This window comes from Rhineura floridana, chromosome 5 (genome assembly GCF_030035675.1).
Source record: "Rhineura floridana isolate rRhiFlo1 chromosome 5, rRhiFlo1.hap2, whole genome shotgun sequence".
Taxonomy (NCBI): Eukaryota; Metazoa; Chordata; class Lepidosauria; order Squamata; family Rhineuridae; genus Rhineura; species Rhineura floridana.
The window spans coordinates 42,453,349-42,475,811 of NC_084484.1; the positions used below are offsets into that span (position 1 = coordinate 42,453,349).

The window sequence follows — 22,463 nt, forward strand, 5'->3', positions numbered from 1 at the left end:
CAGAAGCCATAATGGGGGGGGGCGCAGGATCATAGTGAGAGAACGAAGCTAATTTCCTTATTCTGTCACCAGTCTGGCCTCTGACAATTTGTGCCACTTTTGTGTGGTTTCTGCATCCCTAAATTGTCTAAGAAGCATAGAATGGAGCCATGGGTACCATCCCCATAGCATTAGCAGTCAAGTGGTCTTGTCTGTTTTTCACTGGTAGGGTTTATTTGACTGTTCATTCCCCTACTAATGGAAGTTTTGCCCTCGAATTTCAACATTTTGAATGCTTCTTGTTACATATGCATTGAGGCTCTTTGCTTGAGGTTTAATGGCCGCTTAGGCACTTGGTTTCTCTTAGCAGAGAAACAGGAATATGAAAGTAGAAAATGTGTGCCAGATCACAGGATGGCTGTTAATGTGGTGGAAAATGCTGCTCATATTGAATAACTTGGTTGTCATCTACCCTGCATAGCTGTATTTCTTGCTATAGTTGCAGAGATGATCATGTGCTTTCCCTCTCCAGGTATGGCTGGATCTTTTGAAACCTATCGTGAAACAGATCAGAGGTATGTACTGACAATTTTCTTAAGATGAATAAATAGGCCTGGATCCAACAACACGTGTTCCTCAGTTCTGTCCCATATATGGTAGGGAACAAGAGCATGCCTTCTCTCTTCACTCGACTGGCACACGTGCCCTTACTCCAACTTTCCTGGATTTCCAGGTAGTAACACTCGAATAAAAATGTAAATGTACTGCCTTCAAGTTGATTCCGACTTATGGCGACCCTATGAATAGGGTTTTCATGAGGCTGAGAGGCAGTGACTGGCCCAAGGTCACCCAGGGAGCTTCATAGCTATGTGGGGATTTGAATCCTGGTCTCCCAGGTTGTTGTCCAACACTTTAACCACTATACCACACTGGCTCTAAAACACACACTAATAGGGCCTATGTATGTAAAATCCAATAGGTGTGGGCCCTTATTGCATGGTCACTTTTTGGATTTATCTGAGCTACTGACCTTGCGAAGTAGGTGTAATTGGATTTTATATGCCAGGCCCTGTTCAACTAATCATGTATATCCAGGAAGACTGGAGGTGGGACAGGCCTGCCAGGTAAGAAAGGAAGGAAGGAAGGTATACTCTCATATTTCGCCTCCTGTATGGGACAGATCCAGGCAGGGCTGGCACCAGAGGGCAGCCAAGTGGGGCCCTGGCTGAGAGCCCCTGCAGGTCAAAGGGCCCCTCCTTAGGGTGGGAGAGTAGTGCTTCCATTCCATGATCGGCAGCAGCATTAGTTCCCAACCCTGCTGCGTATCGCAGAGAGGGAACTCCCAGGAACCACCACCCCAATATAGTCAGTGCAGGCTTCAATAAGCCTGCATGCACGCCCCACCTACCTCTCCCATCCCTGTGAATGACATGCATGATGTGCGCGCAAGCCTGCCATCAACCAAGTTGGCAGCAGGGGCTTCACGAAGGGGAATTTGGATTTTATATAGCAGGGGTGTATAAAAGGAGCTGACACCACTGACACCATCTTGGTTGATGGCAGGCATGCGTGCACAGCACACTCGTCATTCGTAGGGATGGGAGAGGTAGGTGGGATGCGCAGGCAGGCTTATTAGCCCTGTGCTGCTTGTAGGGGGGGTTGGGCTACAGTGCTTTGGGCTCAGGGCAGGCTGGTGCCCAAGGGCCCAGTCATGCCTGGCACTGGCCCTGGATCCAAAGACAGGTATCATCCAGTTCAGAGCATGGTTTACTTGAACTCAGTAGTCAGTTTGAATGATGTGCATTGTTTTGTCTTTGAGACTGTGAAATATTTTATATGCTGCGTTTCCAGCAGAACTTTTTCAAATTGTTCAGCAGGCTGCTTATGCAAATTCAGTGCTGACAATAGCCACTTGGCAGCTTTTTTGCTGATGTATTTTATTGATGATAATTTAACAAAATGTGCACACTGCTTAATTGTCAAAATCTCTATGCGGATTACAAAAAATAAAAAATGTACATTTAAATTATCAATTAAAAGTCAAAAGTTAAAAACAAGTAGACCTAAATGTAAAAACAAGTAGATCTAAAATATTTCAATATATAAATAAAATCAGTAACAAAAAATATACCTTATAGAAAAATTACATATTAAAATGCATGCTATCTTGCCTAAACAAAAATGATTTTAGCATGCACTGAAGACAGTACAGTGAAGGCACCTGCAGACTGTCAATGGGCAGGGAGCTCCAGTGTGTAGGTGCTGCCACGCTGAAAGATTAATTCCTTACAAGTGTAGAATGGACATTGTATGGCATGTATGGGTTAAGGTGATCCCTCAAGTAAACTGGCCCCAAGCTGTTAAGGGCTTTATATACTAATAGTAACACCTTGAATTTGGTCTGGTAACAAATTGTCAGTGGTGCAATTGGCAGATCTCTTGATTGAGACTACCTGGCCCTCTAGTGACAAAGCTGCATTTGTGTGTATTTGTGCAAAACAGCTTATATGCATGCCCATGAATGCTGACTTGGATATCTTGGATTAATTACTCTTGTATTAGTTACGCCTGGTTTAAAGGTTTGTCATTGTGCCTTTGAAAAAGAATATGCTGCAATGATTGAAACCACTTGCTAACTCCTGGCCATGCAGTGCAGATTCCAGGGAGACAGGGGCCCATGCATATATGCTCCCCACCATCTCTTTTTCTCTGAGCAATGCAGTAAGCCACAAGGGATAAGATAAGCAGGAAAGCTCAGATGCTAGACAACCATGGCAATTTATGAGTGCAGTCTTAAAAGCTGATCGTGGCAGGTGTGGAGTGTATTTTTTATGTTCACACACATGTAGTAAATCACCATATCAAAGAAGAGATTACACTCTTTTTTCCTCTAAGTGCTAGTTTTCACATAGTAAAGAGGTGTTTAACTCTCTGGCAACAGAAAAATTGAGTGTGCCAATCCAATATTGGGGTCAAGTGTATTTCAAAAAAGCCATGCAAATAAAATATCTGGGGGAAGTTGTTAAGTATTTGCAAATGTTTTTTTAAAAAGATCATGTCTTCAGTGAGGCCTTTCCTCTTCCATTAAAACAGTGTAGCTGCATATAAGTCATCGGGGTCAACAGTGCCCCAAAATGTAAACTGCAAAAACATACATAAACCAGTATGGTGGCATTTAACTGACCCTGCAGGTTTTTAAATATAAAAAATACCTTATTAACATACATAAAACATAATTACAAAGTTGCACAAGTATAACAGGTATAACATTGCATTTAATCTGGCATTGCCCACCATATTTGAAGAAGAAGGGGGGAAAACACCCGTTAGCCTCTGTTTGGTGATGTGATTGGAAGTGGATGTAGAGATTATCTGGTCACAAATGTCCATATAGCCTTTAGTTTTATTACAATTAAGAATGCTCTCAGACTTGGAATTCTGATCTGAGCTTGCTGTATTGTTATGTACTGCAGAAAAGGGAATCGCTGTACTTCCTGTCCAGCCGTGTTGCAGGGGTTGATGGGAGTGCAGTCCAAAGCATCTGGAGGGCGGGCACCAGCTTGGAGAGAGCTGGTGTAGACTGTACTAAGCTGTGGTCTGACAGTGTAAGGCAACTTTCTATGTTCTTAACATGACAGCACTCACTTGCCAGTGGCCATTCTGATCTATAGGGATCAGAAAATATTAAAAGCTGTTGTAGCATTATTACTATAGTAAAAGAAGTCTCAGCACATTCAAAGTGAATAGGGGATCCAATGGTAATGGTAGGTAGTGAACACCAGTCACATCTGAGTTCAGTCCAAGAAGCACAGTATTTGTGTGTAACAGTATGAAAACATTTAATTCAGACTTTTCAGAGCTTTTTCCCCACCCTCTCCCTCTCCTAGGACCTACGCACGTAATTCTAAATTTTGTGGTGAAATTCTTCCCGCCTGATCATGCTCAGCTGCAAGAAGAGTTAACAAGGTTAGTACTACCATCCGTTTTCATTTGCACCTTGTTAAAAGATAGAAGGGACAATTATTGGAAGCAGGGCCAGCTCCAGGAATGCGGAGGCCCTTGGGCATTAGCCTGCCCCAGGCCCCTCTGCTTCCCTTCTGCGATCCTGTGGATCGCAAGACGAGCTTCCAAACCGCCCTCCATCCCCCGCCATCCCCAGCGCTTCACCTACCTTTCTCTGCTGTTCGCGCAGGGTTGCCATCAATAAAGATGGTGGCTGAGGTTTCCGTAAGGGACTGAAGCCTTTGCCGCCATCTTGGTTGATGGCATGCAGCGCGTGCATTGCTGCCATCAACCAAGATGGCTGCAGAGACGTCAGTCCCTTACGGAAACCTCGGCCGCCATCTTTATTGATGGCAACCCTGCACGAACAGCAGAGAAAGGTAGGTGAAGCGCGGGGGATGGCGGGCAGCTCGGAAGCTCATCTTGCAATCCGCGGGATCGCGGAAGGGGAGCAGAGGGCCCCTCAGGGGCCCCCCAGGGGCTCCTAGAGCTGCGGGGCCCTCGGGCCAGTGCCCAACCTGGCCGCCCTTTGGAACCGGCCCTGATTGGAAGCATCCATGCAGAGTTACTGCCGAATGAAAAAATAAACCAGATTATGACAGGGCATTAGGAGTTCATCTTGAATTGGATTCCAGATTGCTCATTGCCTGCTCTGACATTAACCTGTGTCAGGCCACTGTAAGGTATCGCTAGGCAAGGCCATGCTGTCATTTCTCTTGAAAGGGGCAGTACACCTCAGACCCCACTTCAGCCTTCCTGACACAAATTGGTCCTCTTCCTCCCCACCCCCAGGAAGGCAGACAGATAGCCAGGCAGATGCTATTTTTTGCATGAGGGCTACAGCTTTCACTGATGTTTTGGATGTCTCTTTAAATGTGTGGGTCACTCACTGTAACTGCAGCTTTCATGATACCTGCCTGCTCTACACATATAATGCATGTGCAAGAGTGTCAAGGCCGGCACGACACCTGTGATCTTCATACTATCCTTCACGCCCTGTTTTGTCCTGTCCATCTCTGAGAGTAGACAACTCCCTCCTGCTACAGATTTATTTACATTCCTCTGTGTATTCCAGTTCCATTATGGATTTTCTATTTGAAAAGAAAATGAAAAAAGTGTGTGTGTGCATGCATGCAAAAATTATGTAAATTACATACTTTAAAGTTTACTCGTGCATTTTTATAGTGAGTTGTCCGTGCAGCCTAATATTGAGTTTTGATATTATATAATTTTGAGCCTTCATTGTATATTAGTAATTTGCATTGCTCTTACCTATATGCATCTCTTTGGTTTTATCATCATTTAAGTTCCTCTTCTGATTTTTTTTCTCCTTCATGATTTCCAGTTCTTAAAATAACACTTAGTAAGAAAAGTGGGCAGGAGTGGTGATGGCAGCAGCCTGCCCAATGGCTGAGGAATAGTGCATGAAAAATAATAAAAGCAATTCAGGTGACAACAGTCCTGGTAGCTTATCTTCAGTAGCAGCTGGTGAGACCCTGGAGCAAATATTAAAAGTGGAGGAGAATGAATAGAATATATTTTATTATTTCAGATCCTTTAAATGCTGGTTTTCAGGTACAGTCTGAAAGATATGAAAGAAACTAGCAGGTGTATTATTTATTTATTTATTATTTGATTTATATCCCGTCCTTCCTCCCAGCAGGGGCCCAAGGCGGCAAACAAAAGCACTAAAAACACTAAAACATCATAAAACCAGACTTTAAAATACATTAAAATAAAACATTGTTAAAAACATAACATAAGGCAACATAACATAAGGCAGAATGGATTCTTTAAAAATAAATCATACCAGACTAATCCAATACCCTCTTTTGAGAAGATCTCTCTCTTACTCACTCACTGTCTGAATAGGAAAGATGTGGTAGATCTTAAAATAGAAATTTCAGAGAGTGGTTTTCGCAACACAGAGAGCCTGAATGAGCCCAAGCAAAGTGTCTGGCTTGCACACTTTCCCCTCCCTTCTCCTGCTCCCAAGGGGGAATCCTGATATTTTTTTTAAAGGTTACTTTAACAAGCCAGCTGAACAGTGGCTGAATCACTTCGTAGGTTTTTCTTCTTTTTTAAACTTATGCCCAAGCATACAGAAACTATAAGGTTTGCTGGTGCAATTATTAACCTGCATAGCTCATAGATTGGTATAAAAAAAGCTTTGGGATATCAGTTGTGCAAACAGATGGCAATTAAAATGTGCAATTCCTGCAACAATGAGATTTTATCTATCTATCGATCTACCGATCTTGCTCCCCATCCCTCCTCCTGAAAGCCTGTACATGGTTTGGTTTTGTCTTCACAGCAACCTTCTGAGGTAGTTTAGGCTGAAAGGTGATGATTGGCCAGTAGTCATTCTGTGAACTTCCTAATTAAGTTGGTATTTGAACCCAGGCCCTAGTCTGACCACTGTACCACCACCCTGGCAATTTTGATTTTGTTTCTTGTAAAATAAGCTCAGGAAATCCAGGTTGTGTTTATATTTCAGGCACCCATACTCTGAAGGAGGGAAGCAATTCTATACAGACTGGACAACCTCTATATCAGTTATCTCTGTCAGCTGTGTGGAAGGGACCACTCCTAAATCTCCCCATGTGTGGATCATTGATGGTAGTTGTGCTTTTGTGAAACTGTTCTTATAAATAAGCAGCAAGTTTCTTTGCCCTGAGAAAATCTATTATCAAGTAATGAGTAAACATTTTGATTTTACAGATGTCCTTAACACTCTATGGAAGTCTTATTCATACATTCCCTTTCACCCACCCACCTCCTGGGCCCTTCTTTTTCTGCCTTTTCAGGTACTTATTTGCACTGCAAGTGAAGCAGGATTTAGCACAAGGTAGACTAACCTGTAACGACACCAGTGCTGCTCTCTTAATCTCACACATTGTACAGTGTAAGTAAAACTTGTTTATTTATTTATTAAATTTATATCCTGACCTAACTCCTCCTGCATTTTGCAGAATAAGGTGCTTTTTGCCATATGCTAGTAGAATACTGATTTGTGAACATAGATTTCAATAGAGTATAAAATACAACATAAAATGGCCTATCAGAATGTATTTTCCTGCATTCTTGCCTTCCGAATTTATGTATGAGATTAGATCAGTAGCTGGATCCATAACTGTGTGTTCAAATGAGGGAAGAGCAGAGGGGAGAGAAGAGTTTGGTGAGGGAAGAGCAGAGACTTTCAACAAAGATATATTGTAACAAGTTGCTGCCACCACCTCTTCCTCCATCACCACCAACACCACGCTAAATAGTATGTAGCACCTCACTATCATTTCAGAATGTAGCATTTCTAAAGAACCATACGGTTGTTAAGAATCAAGGTTGTTGACTTCTTTCAGTAGCACAGATATCAGACTGAAGAGGCAAGGGGGTATTCCCTGGAGGTTCCTGGAGGACAGTCCTGACTCTTGGGATGGATCCCTCCGTCTCCAAGGGACCCCTGTGACAAATGCGTAGAGGCAGCCCTGCGCAGAGATTTTGAGGCACAGGCAGCTGCGTTCAGGGCATCTGCCGCAACTTCTGTTGTGGCTTGGGCCAGCATGCTGTGAGCACAGGAGATGGCTGGCAGAGAGGATGTTCCCAAAGTGCTGAGGGATGGTCTAGCTAAGATAGCCATAGCAGCAGCATTCCAGGTAGATGCCACCAGGGATGCCATGCAACTAAATGCTAGAGCTATGGCAGCTGGCACAGTGGCGTGGCACAATGTTTGGCTACAGACCTGGGACGCTGACCCCAGGTCTCAAAGCCATTTGGCAAATTACCCCTTTGGAGGAACAAAGCTGTTTGGGGAGCCTCTTGAGAAGGTGCTGGTGGAGACGCGAGACAAACAAAAGGTGCTCCCAAGCTCGAAGAAGGACCACCAGAGACAGGCATTTCAGGTTTCCAGGCCATAACAGCAGCAACCATCCTCTGCCAACTACAGGCAACATTGGGGCAGATCCGACAGGTCAGGGGGATTGGCTTCACGGCCCTCCACATCCTTCTCTTCCAACCACAAGTTTCAAAAGGGGCCTAAGAAGAGTCAGTCAGCCTGACACCAGGTCCCAGCCTCCTCTGGGAGTGATAGGGGGAAGACTCAAATGCTTTACAGACAGATGGATGTAGACTGCAATGGACAGATGGCTACTCAGAACAGTTTCCTTAGGATACTCCCTGGAGTTTTCCAGGCAACCAAGGGAAAAATCCACAGCAACTCTGTGATCCAAGAAACTGGACAAACACAGAGCGTTTTGCAAAGCTATAAGTCACCTTCTATCAATCCACGCAGTGGGACCAGTCCCAACGCAGGATTGGGGGCGGGGAGTGTACTCCATCTTTTTTCTTGTTCCAAAGAAAAATAGCGAGGTCCAGGCCAAATGGCTCAACAGGTGGATGACATACAAGAAATTCAAGATGAAGACACTCAAATCAATTGCGCAGGCCATAGCCCAAAGCAACTGGATGGCTTTGATAGACTCGTCAGAGGGCTATCTCCATGCCTGATGTGCAAGAAACACAGGATGTTTCTGTGGTTTTGCTACGGAGGCCGGTATTATCAGTATAGGGCACTGCCCTTTGGTCTCATCTCCACTCCCAGGGTTTTCACAAAGGTTCTAGTAGCCTTGGTGTCTCATCTCAGAACCCTGGGGTTGAGGGTACATCCTTATCTCTACAACATCTTGGTAAGGGCACCTTCAAGGGATCAATGCCACGCCGATGTGGAAACCACTATGTCATGCCTTCAGAACCACAGATTCATTGTGAATCTCAAGAAGAGTGCTCTACAGCCTACGCAGGACATCACTCATCTGGGGGTAAGGATAGATTCACAACAGTTCCGAATGCAGCTCACGGACGAGTGAGTGGACAAGATTCAGACCCTGGTGAGCAAGGTGGCATCATCGGAGTCCAGGGATCTGATGGAATCAGCAAAATTGCAGGGCATGTTGGTTTTGTGCCAGGACTTGGTGAACTGGGCATGTTTCCACACCTGTCCACTCCTCCAGCTACTGCTTCCCTTCAAGGAAAGCATTGTACACCAACACACGCAGAGTATTCTGATCCCACAGACCCTATAGAAGAGTCTGAGCTGGTGGCTGGCCCCTTAGTGGCTGCGAGACAGAGTAAGCCTAGAAATCCCAGTCAGAAAGGTGATCTCTACAGATACCTATTAGATTGGGGCACCCACTACCTATTACGTTGGGGGGGCCACCTGGACTCACACGTGACAAAAGGGGTGTGGTCAGCCAAGGAAGTTCAGCAGAGCATCAATTGGCTGGAACTGAGAACAGTCAGGTTGGCGATGTTGGAGTTCATTCCCCTCATCGAGGGAATCCACGTGTTGGTGAGGACTGACAACGTATCTGCCAAGGCTTATTTGAACCATCAGGGGAGCACAAGATCGAGAGCCCTGATGCAGGAGGCTCACCAACTGTGAGTGGAGCATGTGGCAGGAACACTGAATGTCACAGTGGATTGGCTCAGCAGGATGGCAATTTCAGATGCAGAGTACAGTTAAATCCCCAGGTTTTCCAGCAGGTGGTTCATCACTTCGGGAGCCTGATCCTGGATCTTTTTGTGATGCCACACAACATCCAGGTTCCCTGTTTCTTCTCTCAGCACCGGTTGGAAGGAGCATTGGTGACGGATGCTCTAGAGATGAAGTGGCCTCAGGGGCTTCTCTATGCCTTTCCACCGTTGAGCCTCATCCCTCAGACAATTCAATGGATCCACCATATGAGGGCAGAGGTGATACTCTTTGCTCTTTACTGGCTGAGGAGGTTGTGGTTCCCAGATCTGATTCATCTATCCAAGGAGACACCTTGGTGCCTTCCATCTCAGAGGGACATGTTGATCCAGGGACCCATAGCTCATCCCTGTCCGGACCTCTTCTGTCTGACAGCATGGCGGTTGAGCGGCTATGGTTGAAGGAGTTGGGGTTCTCAGGGGAGGTTTTAGGCATGCTTATGTCATCACGTAAAGCCTCCATGAATAAAGCATACAATTCCACTTGGAAAGTATTCCTCAGTTGGTGTTGCACTCGGGGGAGAGATCCTTCTTCCAGGAAACTGGCCGACATTTTGGGTTTCCTCCAGTCGGGATTAGAGAAGGGTTTGAGTGCTAGTACTATTAGGCAACAAGCCACAGTGCAAAGTAGCATTCTGGACTGTAGAGGGGATTTTTCCTTATCTGCTCACCCTGTTTTCTGATGTTTCCTAAAAGGGGTTGGGCAGCAGAATCTCCCAGTGGTTCACTGATTCCCCACATGGAACCTGAACTGGGTATTATCCGTGCTTATGGGGGCCCTCTTTGAGCCCTTAGCTACCTGCCACCTTAAGTTTCTGACTCTTAACACCATCTTCTTAGTGGTCATCACTTTGGCACGCACAGTCAATTTGACAAAGCAGCTATAAAAGACTGCATGCTTTTTGATAAGTCGGGAAGGTCTGTATATTATGAAGAGGTGGTTGTATAATTTGCTAAAAGTTTGAAAATCCCACCATTGTAGTCTTATTCTAATGGAAAACTTTTTATGAGTTCATGAGAGCCTTACTAGTTAACAACAGTCCCTGTACCCCAGTATCCTGCATGCTTTGGATCCTTCACATGAAATGTGCAGGACATGAATACTGTGATCTGTTACTCCCTGCTCTCTACATTTCTGAGGAGTTTCATGTCTTTATCTCACCCTGAGAATAAAAATCCAGACAATCTAGGAATGCCTCCTGTTGAACTCAGTATAGTTTACTGAGCAATAAACATGCATAGAAATAGGCTGCCTCATACACTTCATCCACTGAGTACACTTTTTTCCCCCTCTGTAGCTGAGATAGGGGATTTTGATGAAACCATTGATCGTGAACACTTATCAAAGAACAAGTATATACCTCAGCAAGAAGCATTAGAAGACAAAATAATGGAATTTCATCGGAATCATATGTAAGTATTACTATTAATACTTAAGTACCAATGACATTCTTAGTGCTATATGGCATATAAAGCAAGAGTTTTGTCCAGGTGATTTATAATCTACGGAAGCTAGGGGAAAGGTAAAAGAAGAGAACAGGGGCTTGATAATAGAGTAGCAAAGAGGTTAGAGGAGGGTTGACCAGTACCAGAAAAAGGAAGCCTCAGATATTCCAGTAAGCCTCTGCATAAAAGGTTTTGAAAATGAGTGAAAAATTACAGAGAGAAAGAAAATGTTCAAGGTGTAAGAACCTGTGTAGCAGAAAGCACAAAAACTCAACCCTGGAGTAGGATACAAAGGGAAGGTTAATCTCTCTCTTTCTTTCTTTCTTTTGCCCCAACTACACTATACATTTCAAGCAGTATCCAAGAGTGGTTTAACAATAAATCCCTCTTCCCAGGGAAGTCAGGGAATTGTAGCTCTGTGAGGGGAAGTGGAATCTTCTAACAACTCCCAGCACCCGTAACAAACTACATTTCTGAGGATTCTTTTGGGGAAGCTATGACTGTTTAAAGTGGTAAGATACTGCTTTAAATGTATAGTTCAGATGAACCCTTTCTTGGAGTACTCGCTTCTGATTCTTTTGTTTCATTTTTCACATTTATTTACCCATTTTGTAAATGGACCTTGAAATGGTATTACGAAAGTATCTTTGTGTAATTTTAACCACTTACATGTCAAAACTTGACAAACCATAGCATGCCTGTTTCTGTGGTGGTTCACAGAAGTGCTTGGGAGAGTATGGACTCATCACTTTTGGAAAAACAACATGTAGGTGTTGCATTGAATATAAAATCAGCTTAATTGCCAATGAAAAATGTTCTGTCACCGCTGGAAAATAGCTCACTTCCTACTTTGGAAATTCCATGCTTGAGAAGATACACAAATTTGTGCTGTAGAGGAACAGGAAGTGTCAGATGGTTGCTCATCTTCATTTTATGTCACATGTCTGAAACTACTGCTTGAATGTTTAACATATAACTGCTTTTGATCAGGTGTGCCAGTTGTTGCTCCACTAGATAGCTACAAAGAACGCAGGGGAATGCAATAGATTCTAAATTTATTTGTACTAGGTCTTGCAAACAGAGACGTTGTTGCTATGGTCTGTTTCACAGTGACCATGTAACAGGTTTGAGCAGCAAGCAACATCTGCCTTGAAAAGCTCTAAGGGTTCTTTAAACCTGTTTCATCCTGTGTAAAATCAATTATTATTTCTTCAGTGGACAAACACCAGCAGAATCAGATTACCAGCTGCTTGAGATTGCCCGTCGTTTGGAAATGTATGGAATCCGATTGCATCCAGCCAAGGACAGAGAAGGAACTAAGATCAACTTGGCAGTTGCCCATACAGGCATTCTGGTGTTTCAGGTATGTGAGTGGCTCTAATCATAGTTCAAAATAGGTCATTTATTGTTTCCTTTATTGTACCACTGGAAGTGGAATTGCCTTCTTTGTTTTAGTCAACTAAGCAGGCAGACTAAATTGAAATAGTATAAGAATAATGAATAACATGTTTTGTTAGATTTGCAAATTAATATTGCAAATGATTATCTGTTTGAAAAAATATTCATGTAATTTCTTTTTCTTATTTTTCATTTTTAGGGTCACACCAAAATCAATGCCTTCAACTGGGCTAAAGTTCGAAAACTGAGCTTTAAGAGGAAGCGTTTTCTTATTAAATTGCGTCCAGATGTAAACGTAAGTCTCTGGAATGGCACAAGGCAATGAAATGGCAATGCTCTATGGAAACCTCTAGACTGTTCAGAGACCTGACCAAAAAATGTAAATGGATTCTTTCCATTCATCTTTTCATACTGGATGCTTTAAACCATCTTCATTTCTGCATACAATTGTGAATTTATACCATGTCCCATCCTGTGGGCTCGGGACTGTACCATAGGAAATGGATTCTTGTCTTCCCACCAAACAGCCATTCAGCATCAGCCAGCAGTAACTCTTGCAAAATGTATCCTGGTGGAGGAAAACATTGCCAGTGGTAAATTCAGGAGAGAAATGATTGAAGGGAAAGGCAAGAAATTATGAAAGAAATTAGTCTGATGGAGGTGACAAAATGGATTGGGAGAGTTGTGAGCAGAGATAGGAAGTGAGATGAAATAATATTCCTGTTCCAAATGACACATTTATTAATTATTAATTTTATTTATTTTTATATTATAGGACATCTACTTGGATCTCTGAGAGATCCAGGTTTAAGTTCTATTGGTGATCTCTGTCTAGAGAAGACCATAATAATCAACTACCTCCAATCAAATCAGGGTACAAATACTCAGTCCTGTGCACTATGTCCTAATTCTCATTGAATTGATAAACGTGTATTTGGGCTATACCACTTCAAACTACAGGTGAAGGCTTTCAAATTGTCATTGGTTGTTTTTATTTTATGCAATATACATTTTGTCAGTTTTTACAGTCTAATGGAATTCTTACAATCTAATGGAAATGTATTGAGTTTTGTTCAAGAAGTTTGGGTCCACCAGTATGGGGAATCTGTGGCCCTCCAGATGTTGCTGAACTACAACTTCTGTCAGCTCCAGTAAGCATGGCCAGTGATGGCCAAAGGTTCCCCATATCTGGTGTACATGAGACAATGTACATAGGCCAGAGAGCCTGGTGGGAAATGTCTACTTTTGCACTGACTGCCCAATCTTTATTTTCCCTCTTCATTCCAGTGTTAAATCTACCACCATTATCTTTCAGAGTTCCTTCCAAGACACACTAGAATTCCTGATGGCCAGTCGGGATTTTTGCAAGGCCTTTTGGAAGATCTGTGTAGAACACCATGCCTTCTTCAGACTTTTTGAGGAACCTAAACCAAAGCCTAAACCTGTTATTTTTACTAGAGGGTCATCCTTTAGGTTCAGGTAGGATATACGTTTTTTCACTATAGTAATTCATGAGAGGAGTTATGTTCACTCACCCTGAGGTACTGCCTTGGATCAGATGTAGTGCTCTAACACTAACAAACCATAGGGATAAGTTTGAGCAAACCCTCTTCCCACTCTCCTTCCCTCCTACCCTGTGTACCAGGCTTCAGCAAAGATTTCCTGGTTTGTTAAACCACTATTTACTATTACATCCAACCCCAGAAACCAGTTTAAGGGCTCTCTACAAAACATGCTACAAGTCTGTAGGCAGGAAATAAAACAGGAGTTGTTTGCCAAAGCCAGACACAGGGAGAGGAGGGAGTGCTCAAGTATGGTGTGAGTTCCTACTGCTGCAAATCATGTTTTATTGGATCAGGGGCTTTGTGTCTCAACAGAACCTCTGTTGCATTTGACGTTCCCATGAGTCCTGGCTTTTTTCATTATTGGCTTGATGAAGGGCTCATTGAATGAGGGAGGTGGGGAATGATGAGAAAGTGACATTGAAATGAACCATTTGATTTCTGTTTCTCTCTACCTGGAGTGAAGTAGACCTAGTTTATACTAGAGAGGTATCCCAGTCCATCAGATGTCTCTGAGTGCAGAATAATACTGAAAATATCCGCAAAGGATTGCCCATAGTGAGGAAATATTTATTTTCTTATGTTTATATGCCACCTCTTTCCATTGTGGAATCCAGGATGTATGTGTGTGTGTGTGTGTGTGTGTTGTATTTTATGTATTTTAATTGTATTTTAATGTTTTTGTAATTTTACTGCTTACAATTTTATTATGTACATGTCTGATTTTATTTGTGTAAGTCGCCCTGAGGGTAGAAGGGCAGGATAGAAATATTTTAAATAAATAAATAAATACATGGAGTTCCTAGGTGGTCTACCCAGTCATTGAAAAGATCCGGGCCCGCTTAGCTTCAAAAACTGGTAGCCTCATGTGCCTTCAACCCATACCCTGGAGCCAGCATAATTATTAGGGAAATATCTGAGGTCTGTTAGGAAATCATATCCATTTCATGGAATCCCGGGTTCAATTCCACTTATTCCAGTCTTAAGGAGATGCTGGCCCAGGAGGTAATCAATCTTAGCACCTCAAAGATATGATACCAGAGATCTTCTGTAGTTTTCGACAGTGGAATAGGAACTGGGTTGCGCTTTTGGCAGCAGAGGATGGGAGCGTTAGTGTGGAGCAAAGTGAAAGGCACAGGAGATAATACCATGATGTGATTAAAAAGGTATGTGACCACCTACACAAAAAAGCATGCTTAGCTGTAAGAGACAATCAGGTGAGTGCTCAACTGACAATGGCTACTTGATCACCATCCAAACCTGAAAAAAATGGAAATGGACTGCCTTCAAGTCGATCCCGACTTATGGCTACCCTATGAATAGGGTTTTCATGGTAAGTAGTATTCAGAGGGGGTTTACCATTGCCTCCCTCTGAGGCTAGTCCTCCCCAGCTGGTTAGGGCCTGCTCAGCTTGCCATAGCTGCACAAGCCAGCCCCTTCCTTGTCCGCAACTGCCAGCTGGGGGGCAACTGGGCTTCTTGGGACTATGCAGCTTGCCCGCAGCTGCACAGGTGGCAGGGCACGTAACCTCTGAGCCACTCACTGTGGGGGTGATCTTTAGCTGGCCCTTGACAACCAGGAGACACGAGCGGGGATTTGAACTCACAGACTCGGGACTCCCAGCCAGGCTGTCCTCCCCACTGTGCTATACCAGCTATACTACAAAGAATCCTGTGGCACCTTAAAAAGACTCCTTAAGGTCACCACAATATATTGAAACAGTGTGTTACCTCTTAATTGATTCCAGTATTGTAATTGCCCTGTTGCTGAAAAAAAAGGAGAAATTCTACTGGAGTTAACATGGGAAGTAAAGTGTTGATCGTCAAAACGTCTGAAACTTAACCCATTTGTTTCAAATTAGAGAAGGTAGAATGTTGAAAATATGAGTGTAATATAAAACTCTAAATATTGGAAAAGTTAGTTTAAAAATAGCTAAGTTTAAGACTTAATTTAAAGTGATAGTGTAGGATGCATAATATGCAGTGAATAATGAACAAGTGCTTTATTGAAGTATTCTAACATTTCTGAATGAAATTTTATTGCCTTACAATGTTCAGTAATGTATACAATAAAACAGGTTTCACTACCTGGTGCCCTCCAGATATTTTAGACTACAATTCCCATCAGCCCCAGTCAGCATGGCCAGTTGTCCATGGGTGGTAGACAACTTGAGGACATCCATTGGGAAGACTTGATTAGACACATTATCAAAGGAGACAATACAATCTTATTAATATTTAATTAATGTGTATAATTTTGAAATAGATAAAAATTGTTTAAAAAAAGTGTTTTAAAAGAGTGTCTTCATTGTTTTTGCTTCAACAGAATAACAGTTAACTCCCTGGAAGCTTATGTAACAACTAAGTTACATAAAAAGCTGTTATCTTCTTATGTATGAAACCTGTTTGTTTAGGCTCCCTTTGAAGGTTGGGCTTCAATTGGGCGGTAGAGATTTAAATTTAAATCTGTTATATGTATTACGGACAGTTTATATGCTATATGTAGTTATTTTAAGATTTACTTTTTATGCTTTAGTTGTTTTTTTTAATTAACCTGTGCTCTACATAAATTAGGTTAAATTCTTTTTTTTTTTAATTGACATTTCTCTGTTTCTTTTGCTGTCTCAGCTCTGTGGCTCATCACATATGTTGCTTTTCCCTTTCTTACTATCTCCACAGCTTGTGTGTGATGCATACCAAACCTGTAATGCTTACTTTTGGGATAGCTGAAGATGCAGTTTACCAAGCATGTAATTTGTAGTAGACACACTTCTCACTGAATATCCTAGAAATTATTCAGACTCATAATAAAAGTCTGCCTGAAGTGTCTCTAATAAGTAGGGACTATTTCATTGCCTGCTGGATATTCTAACCAGTCTTAAGAGAAGCATTGTTGAGAGTAAACATTTTGTGTTGCTTTCATGGGTGATAGCTCAGTATCGTTTGCATACAAAAGGCCAAAGGTTCAGTCTCTGGCATCTCCAGTTAAAAGGAGCATTTGCAAGTCTATGCAAGAACACTCTGGAGACCTTGGAGAGTTAGTCAAGGAGCTGCTGCAAGTCAGATGTAGCCAATGTGGTTTCATACTATAACTCCCATCATCCCTGACCATGTTGGCTGGGGCTGATAGGACTTGTGGTCCACAACAGCTTGGGGGACCATGTTGACTACATCTGGGCTAAATGGACCAATGGTCTGACTCCTAAGACAGTTTTATGTCTTCATATCTAATCATACGTTTGTCTTTCCTGTTTTCTCTAAGCTGCTTTAGCCTAATTGTTTTAGTCTATATTTGCATTGTATTTAAGAAAGGAATGGGGAACTTGTGGTCCTCCGAATGTTGTTGGCCTCCAACTTCCATCAGCCCCAGCTCTCTGGGCCAGTAGTCAGGGACTGTGGGAGCCGTAATTCAACAACTCATCTGGAGGGCCACAGGTTCCCCCCACTGTTTTAAGATGCATAATTAAAATAGTACTATGGTACACTCTCAAGTATTCTGAAGAGACTAGTAAGAGACTAATGGCAGTAATGTTTCAGGTACATTTTTTAAAAAACACAAATAGAAAATTGGTACTTTTCTGTCCATGAACCCATTATTTGTTAATTATGTCTTCAGTTTTATCTCATGGCTACAAAGTTTGAGTCTTTAATACACTTTCATTTAGTATTTATGGAGGCTGCTGCTTAGCAGAAAATGAAAATAGCATTTTAGTCATAGCTTATTATCAGCTGAATGTACTATGTGATTCACAAGAAAAATATATTGTTCATATAGTAATGTACACTCCAACAGCACACAGAGTGCTTTGCTTTATTTATCCATAGAACTAACCTTTTGAGACACCTCACACATGACAAAAGTGTTGCACAGATACTGGCTCCATGTAAGCAATTGCAAGCATGTCATTATGTGTGATTGATTGTTACATGTCTCTTTTGACATGTGCACATTGGGCAGGAAACACTGATTAACAGCTGGCTTCTGCAAGCATCTAGAAGCAGAGATCACTAGGGAGGGCATACCCCAAGTAGAGGTTGTGCTACTGAAGCTGTAAAAGCTGCTAAAACATTGTTCAAACCCCCAGTCATAAGCAAACTGTTGAAACTCTTTACTAGCAAATGGCATATTATCACTCACAACTATCCTTGGAATTCCATGACGAGCAAACACAGTTTTAAGCTTAACAATCACAGTTCTTGCTGTCTTGTCAGGCAAGCTCAATACTTCTGGATACTTTGAAAAATAATCAATCACAAGAAGAAAAGGAGAAGAACCATATTCAAAAATGTCCACACCCAACTTCTGCCATGTTAATTCAGGAATCTCATGTGGTTTAAGTGGCTCCTTTTGATTACATGGAGCATACCGAACACAAACAGAACAATTTCCAACCACCTTCTCAATATCATTAGACATACCGGGCCAGTACATCAATCCTCTTGCCCTAGCTTTAGTTCTCTGAATACCTTGATGGGAATCATGAAGTTGCAAGAGGACACCTTGTGTTTGAGACACAGGAATAACTACCCTGTCCCCCAAATAAACAATATCATCTTGACAATGTAAAGAGACTTTTATAGGCCAAAAAGGCTTTGCAACAGGAGTAACATCTCTCAGATACTGTGGTCATCCATTCTTTATGAAGGCTGCCACTACTTGAAGTTGAGGATCTTGTTTTGTGGCTTCCTGTATAGTAGCCGCCCCCCTTGGATGCATGGCCAGCGTACCCAATCCATGTATCACTCTCACCGACCATGGAATCCTCATCACTTACAGGAAGATCCACACTAGCTCAAGACAATGTATCAGCAAGATGAATAAGCTTACCTGCGGTGCACACTACATTAAGTTGATACCTCTGACGCTGTAAAAGCATACACTGCAAATGAGCAGGAGCACTACCAATTGGCTTTTTAAAAATTGCTTCTAAGGGTTTATGATCAGTCTGAACTAAAACAACTTTACCAAACATATACTGATGGAATTTTCTCATTGCATACAAAACTGCAAGCAATTCTTTCTCTATCTGAGCATAATTTTGCTCTGATGAGCTAAGTGATCTCGAAGCATAAGACACTGGTCTATTCTCCTGAAACAAACATGCTCCAAGACCATCTTTTGACACATCAGCTTGTACAGTAACTGGTTTGGTAATATCAAAGTATTGGAGTACAGGTGCCTGACACAGTTGCCTGACACTATTTGACCCATATATTTCACTGAGTCGACCTTAAACTGAATCTTATCCTTATTAAACTTGATATTCTTAGCACGCGCTGTCTCCATAACTTGATTAAGAATCTGATCATGCTGTTCCAATGTCTCTGCTGCAATGATCATATCATCAGCTATCATGTACACCCCTCTTATATGTCCAAAGGTTTCCTGATTTTTCTGTTGGAACACCTCACTAGAAGATTTAAGTCCAAATGGCAAATGATGGAAACAATACCTTCCCCATGGTGTATTAAATGTACATAAGCGTGATGAAGGTTCATCCAATTTCACCTGCCAATATCCATCTTTCTCATCTAAGATGGTAAAAAAATTCATTCCAGCTAAATGGCTCAAAACATCCTCTGTTGTAGGAATGGTATAATGCTGTCTACGAACTGCTTTATTCAAATCATGAGGGTCAAGACATATATGCAACTTCCCATTCTTCTTTTCTGTAACCAAACTACTGACCCACTCTGTAGGACCCATAACTCTAGATATTACTCCAGCACTCTCCATCTGTCCCAAAGTCTCCTTTAACCTGTCCAATATTGCAAAAGGCACCTTCTGACATCCATGAATAACAGGAGCCACTGCTGGATCAATATGGATGTGGTGAGCACCCTCAAATTCGCCAAGACCTTCAAAAACTTCAGAATATATGGCAAGTAACCGCTCTTGTGTTAAAAGTTCAACCCGACGAACCAAATCCAGAGTCTCACAGGCAGCACTGCCCAATAATGGAAGAGAAGAGCTATCTATTACATAAAACAGTAATCTAGCTGCTCCTCTTGGGGTATGACAATCAAGGACAATAGTTCCCAAAGGCTTTATATGCGCTCCACCATAAGTCACAAGCCTTACGTCACTTTTGGTTAGCACTTTCTTGCCTGGGAACTCATGAAATATGTGCAGTGGCAAAACATTCACCTCAGCTCCTGTATCTAGTTTGAATTTTACTGAAAGTCCTCGCAGAATTATGTCAACATACCATCCACCCACTTGGCTTGCAGGTATGCCAGCAGTCTCATGAGCTAATTCTCCTATAAACAAACTGTTTAAATCAAGCTCATGGATTTGATGTCCCTGTTCTTTGTTGAAACTTGATGGTTTTACTTTACATACTCTGGCATAATGAAATTTTATGCCACATTTATGACAAATCTTTCCAAATGCTGGACAATTTTGAGGCTTATGCACTGTACCACAACAAGAGCACTTATTATTTCTAGTTTGTTCATATCTGCATTTAGATTGTGCCCTCTCAGGTCCAAGGGCCTGTACTGGAATCTCCTCACAATCCTCATCAGTTACATGTACTACATGCAACTCCTTGCCTTATATTGAGGAAGTTGACATAGTCTGTAGTTGAGCTCTCATTATTTCTTCTAGACGACATATTTCAGTTGCTTTCTCCAGAGTAAGATTAGGGTCCCTCAGCAATCTTTCCTTTAATTTCTTCTCCTTCACACTAAACACGATCTTATCCCTTACCATATCATCAAATGCCAAACCAAATTCACAGTTACTGGCTTTAAGTTTAAGTTCAGTAACAAACTGTTCAATGGTTTCTCCATGTGTCTGTGAATGATTCCAGAAAGAATATCGTTCAAATACCACATTCTTACGAGTACAATATATCCTAAATTGTTCAAGAACTTCCACTACATCTTTTGGTCCCTCTTCAGAGAAAGTAAACGTATTATAAACCGCCAGTGCTTCTTCTCCCACACAGTGCAACAGTATAGCTACTTGCCGTTTCTTAGAAACATTATCAACTCCAGCAGCAGTAAAATATAGCTGAAAAGCTTGCTCCCAGCGTTTCCAGTTCTCAGCCAAATTGCCTTGCAAAGCAAGTGGAGGTGGAGGCCAAAATGAGTCCATGTTTACAGCTACTTAAGCTGATAATTGTGTGCAAAAATACACCAACAATCCCTCACTCAAAAAAAGAGAGAGAGAGGGAAAAGAAATCCAAATCAACTTCTGACACCATGTGATAGCTGGCTATCAAAGTCCAATCTGACAAACTGCATAAAGAGACACCCCAGTCTTGCATACAGGAAACAGTTTTAATGAAAAGCTCAAACCAGACATTTAAATAAGGAATGCTAGACTTGGCTGATTGAATACTTCTCACCTGTGCTTAGCAAGCAATTCAAGTATCTTAAAAAGACATTACACCACAGAGGTGAGGCAGGGAAGCAAAATGGACACACACATATAATATATTTTGACTGTTATTAAGATAGTTTTAAATTAAATGATGTAATGTTTTCATCCTTTTTGAATAGTTGAGCATAGCTTTAAACCAGATATGAGTTTGCTCAGAGATCTAAAAGGGTAGAGATGCACAGCTGCAGCTTAACTAGCTCTGTGTGTGCAGTCTAATACAGTAAAGCACATACAGCCACTGAATACTGCTTCTGGAGATGGGGAAAATCAGATACATATTACATTCATTAATAGCTACCAGCAGGTTTTTTTCCACCACATTTTCTGAACTGGAGCCATCTGAGTGATTAAAATTTGGAATTTAGGGTCATTCCCTTAATGACCGGAACAGGTGCTCCAGCTTTTATTTACTATCTCTAATAGCAAACGATCATGCTTGGCTCAGAAACTGTCCTCAGTAAGGAAGCACTTTAACAACCTTCTGTTTTTGTGATATTAACTCTTGTTTTGGTTTTCTTTTATTTCCTTCCCAGTGGCCGAACTCAGAAGCAGGTTCTTGACTTTGTCAAAGAAGGAGGACACAAAAAAGTACAGTTTGAAAGGTTAGAAAGAGACTTAGCAATCATAATATTTTGGCTTGTTTGCTTTTAAGGGTTTTCTTGGTCTCATATGTGCTCATTCAGCTCAGTTAGCCAAATGACAGCTGCAGGAAATTGGAGACTATGCTTGGCTTGAACAGTCTTAACAGAGGAAAACGGCAGTGTACACAAGCAAAATTAATGTGCCATGTATCTCACCCCCCTCCCACCCATGGCTACTGCTTCCTGCTTTTCCAGTTCTGTGGTAAGGTGATTTTGAAGTCTGGGAACTTTTTTTTGTTTACCTACTTATTAGCTATGTTGCCCTTTGTTCCCTCTGTTTGGGTTATAACCGTAACTCATTGTCAACAAAATAGTTCTTACTTCCAGTTGAAGCTCCCTAAAACTAGCAGTGAGATATATCAGGGCCTGCTGTATCTTCATCCCAGGACCATGAAAGCTATTCATATTGCTGGTTTTGTGATCATAGGAATGCTGTAGATAGGGTGTGTTTTCTTAGAATACAGATTGCCAATAAGCAGCGATTATACACAAACACATGCATGTAATTTTCATGTCCTAC

At 42.0% G+C, this 22,463-nt stretch overlaps 1 protein-coding gene and 1 long non-coding RNA gene across 10 annotated transcripts in view; one reads left to right on the top strand and one right to left on the bottom strand.

The window, feature by feature from the left end:
* FARP1 (FERM, ARH/RhoGEF and pleckstrin domain protein 1) overlaps window positions 1-22,463 on the top strand; it is a 264,160-nt gene that overhangs the window by 157,766 nt on the left and 83,931 nt on the right. For all 8 annotated transcript variants that reach the window (XR_009762704.1, XM_061626563.1, XM_061626560.1 and 5 more), the window contains 8 exons: window positions 512-554; window positions 3,867-3,945; window positions 6,789-6,886; window positions 10,806-10,920; window positions 12,169-12,316; window positions 12,551-12,646; window positions 13,667-13,830; window positions 21,836-21,904. Coding sequence is in view for 7 of the 8 variants with exons in the window: in XM_061626563.1 (XP_061482547.1) it covers window positions 512-554; window positions 3,867-3,945; window positions 6,789-6,886; window positions 10,806-10,920; window positions 12,169-12,316; window positions 12,551-12,646; window positions 13,667-13,830; window positions 21,836-21,904 (812 nt within the window). In the remaining variant the exon portion in view is untranslated. The remainder of the gene's footprint in view (window positions 1-511; window positions 555-3,866; window positions 3,946-6,788; window positions 6,887-10,805; window positions 10,921-12,168; window positions 12,317-12,550; window positions 12,647-13,666; window positions 13,831-21,835; window positions 21,905-22,463) is intronic.
* On the bottom strand, window positions 3,168-5,863 carry LOC133384826 (uncharacterized). 2 transcript variants are annotated; one of them, XR_009762706.1, is made up of 3 exons: window positions 5,792-5,863; window positions 5,254-5,477; window positions 3,168-3,644 (listed from the first exon to the last, which is right to left on the bottom strand). It is a non-coding gene; the product is annotated as an uncharacterized LOC133384826 (long non-coding RNA). The 2 variants fall into 2 exon arrangements; XR_009762707.1 differs by lacking the exon at window positions 3,168-3,644 and adding an exon at window positions 4,900-5,072.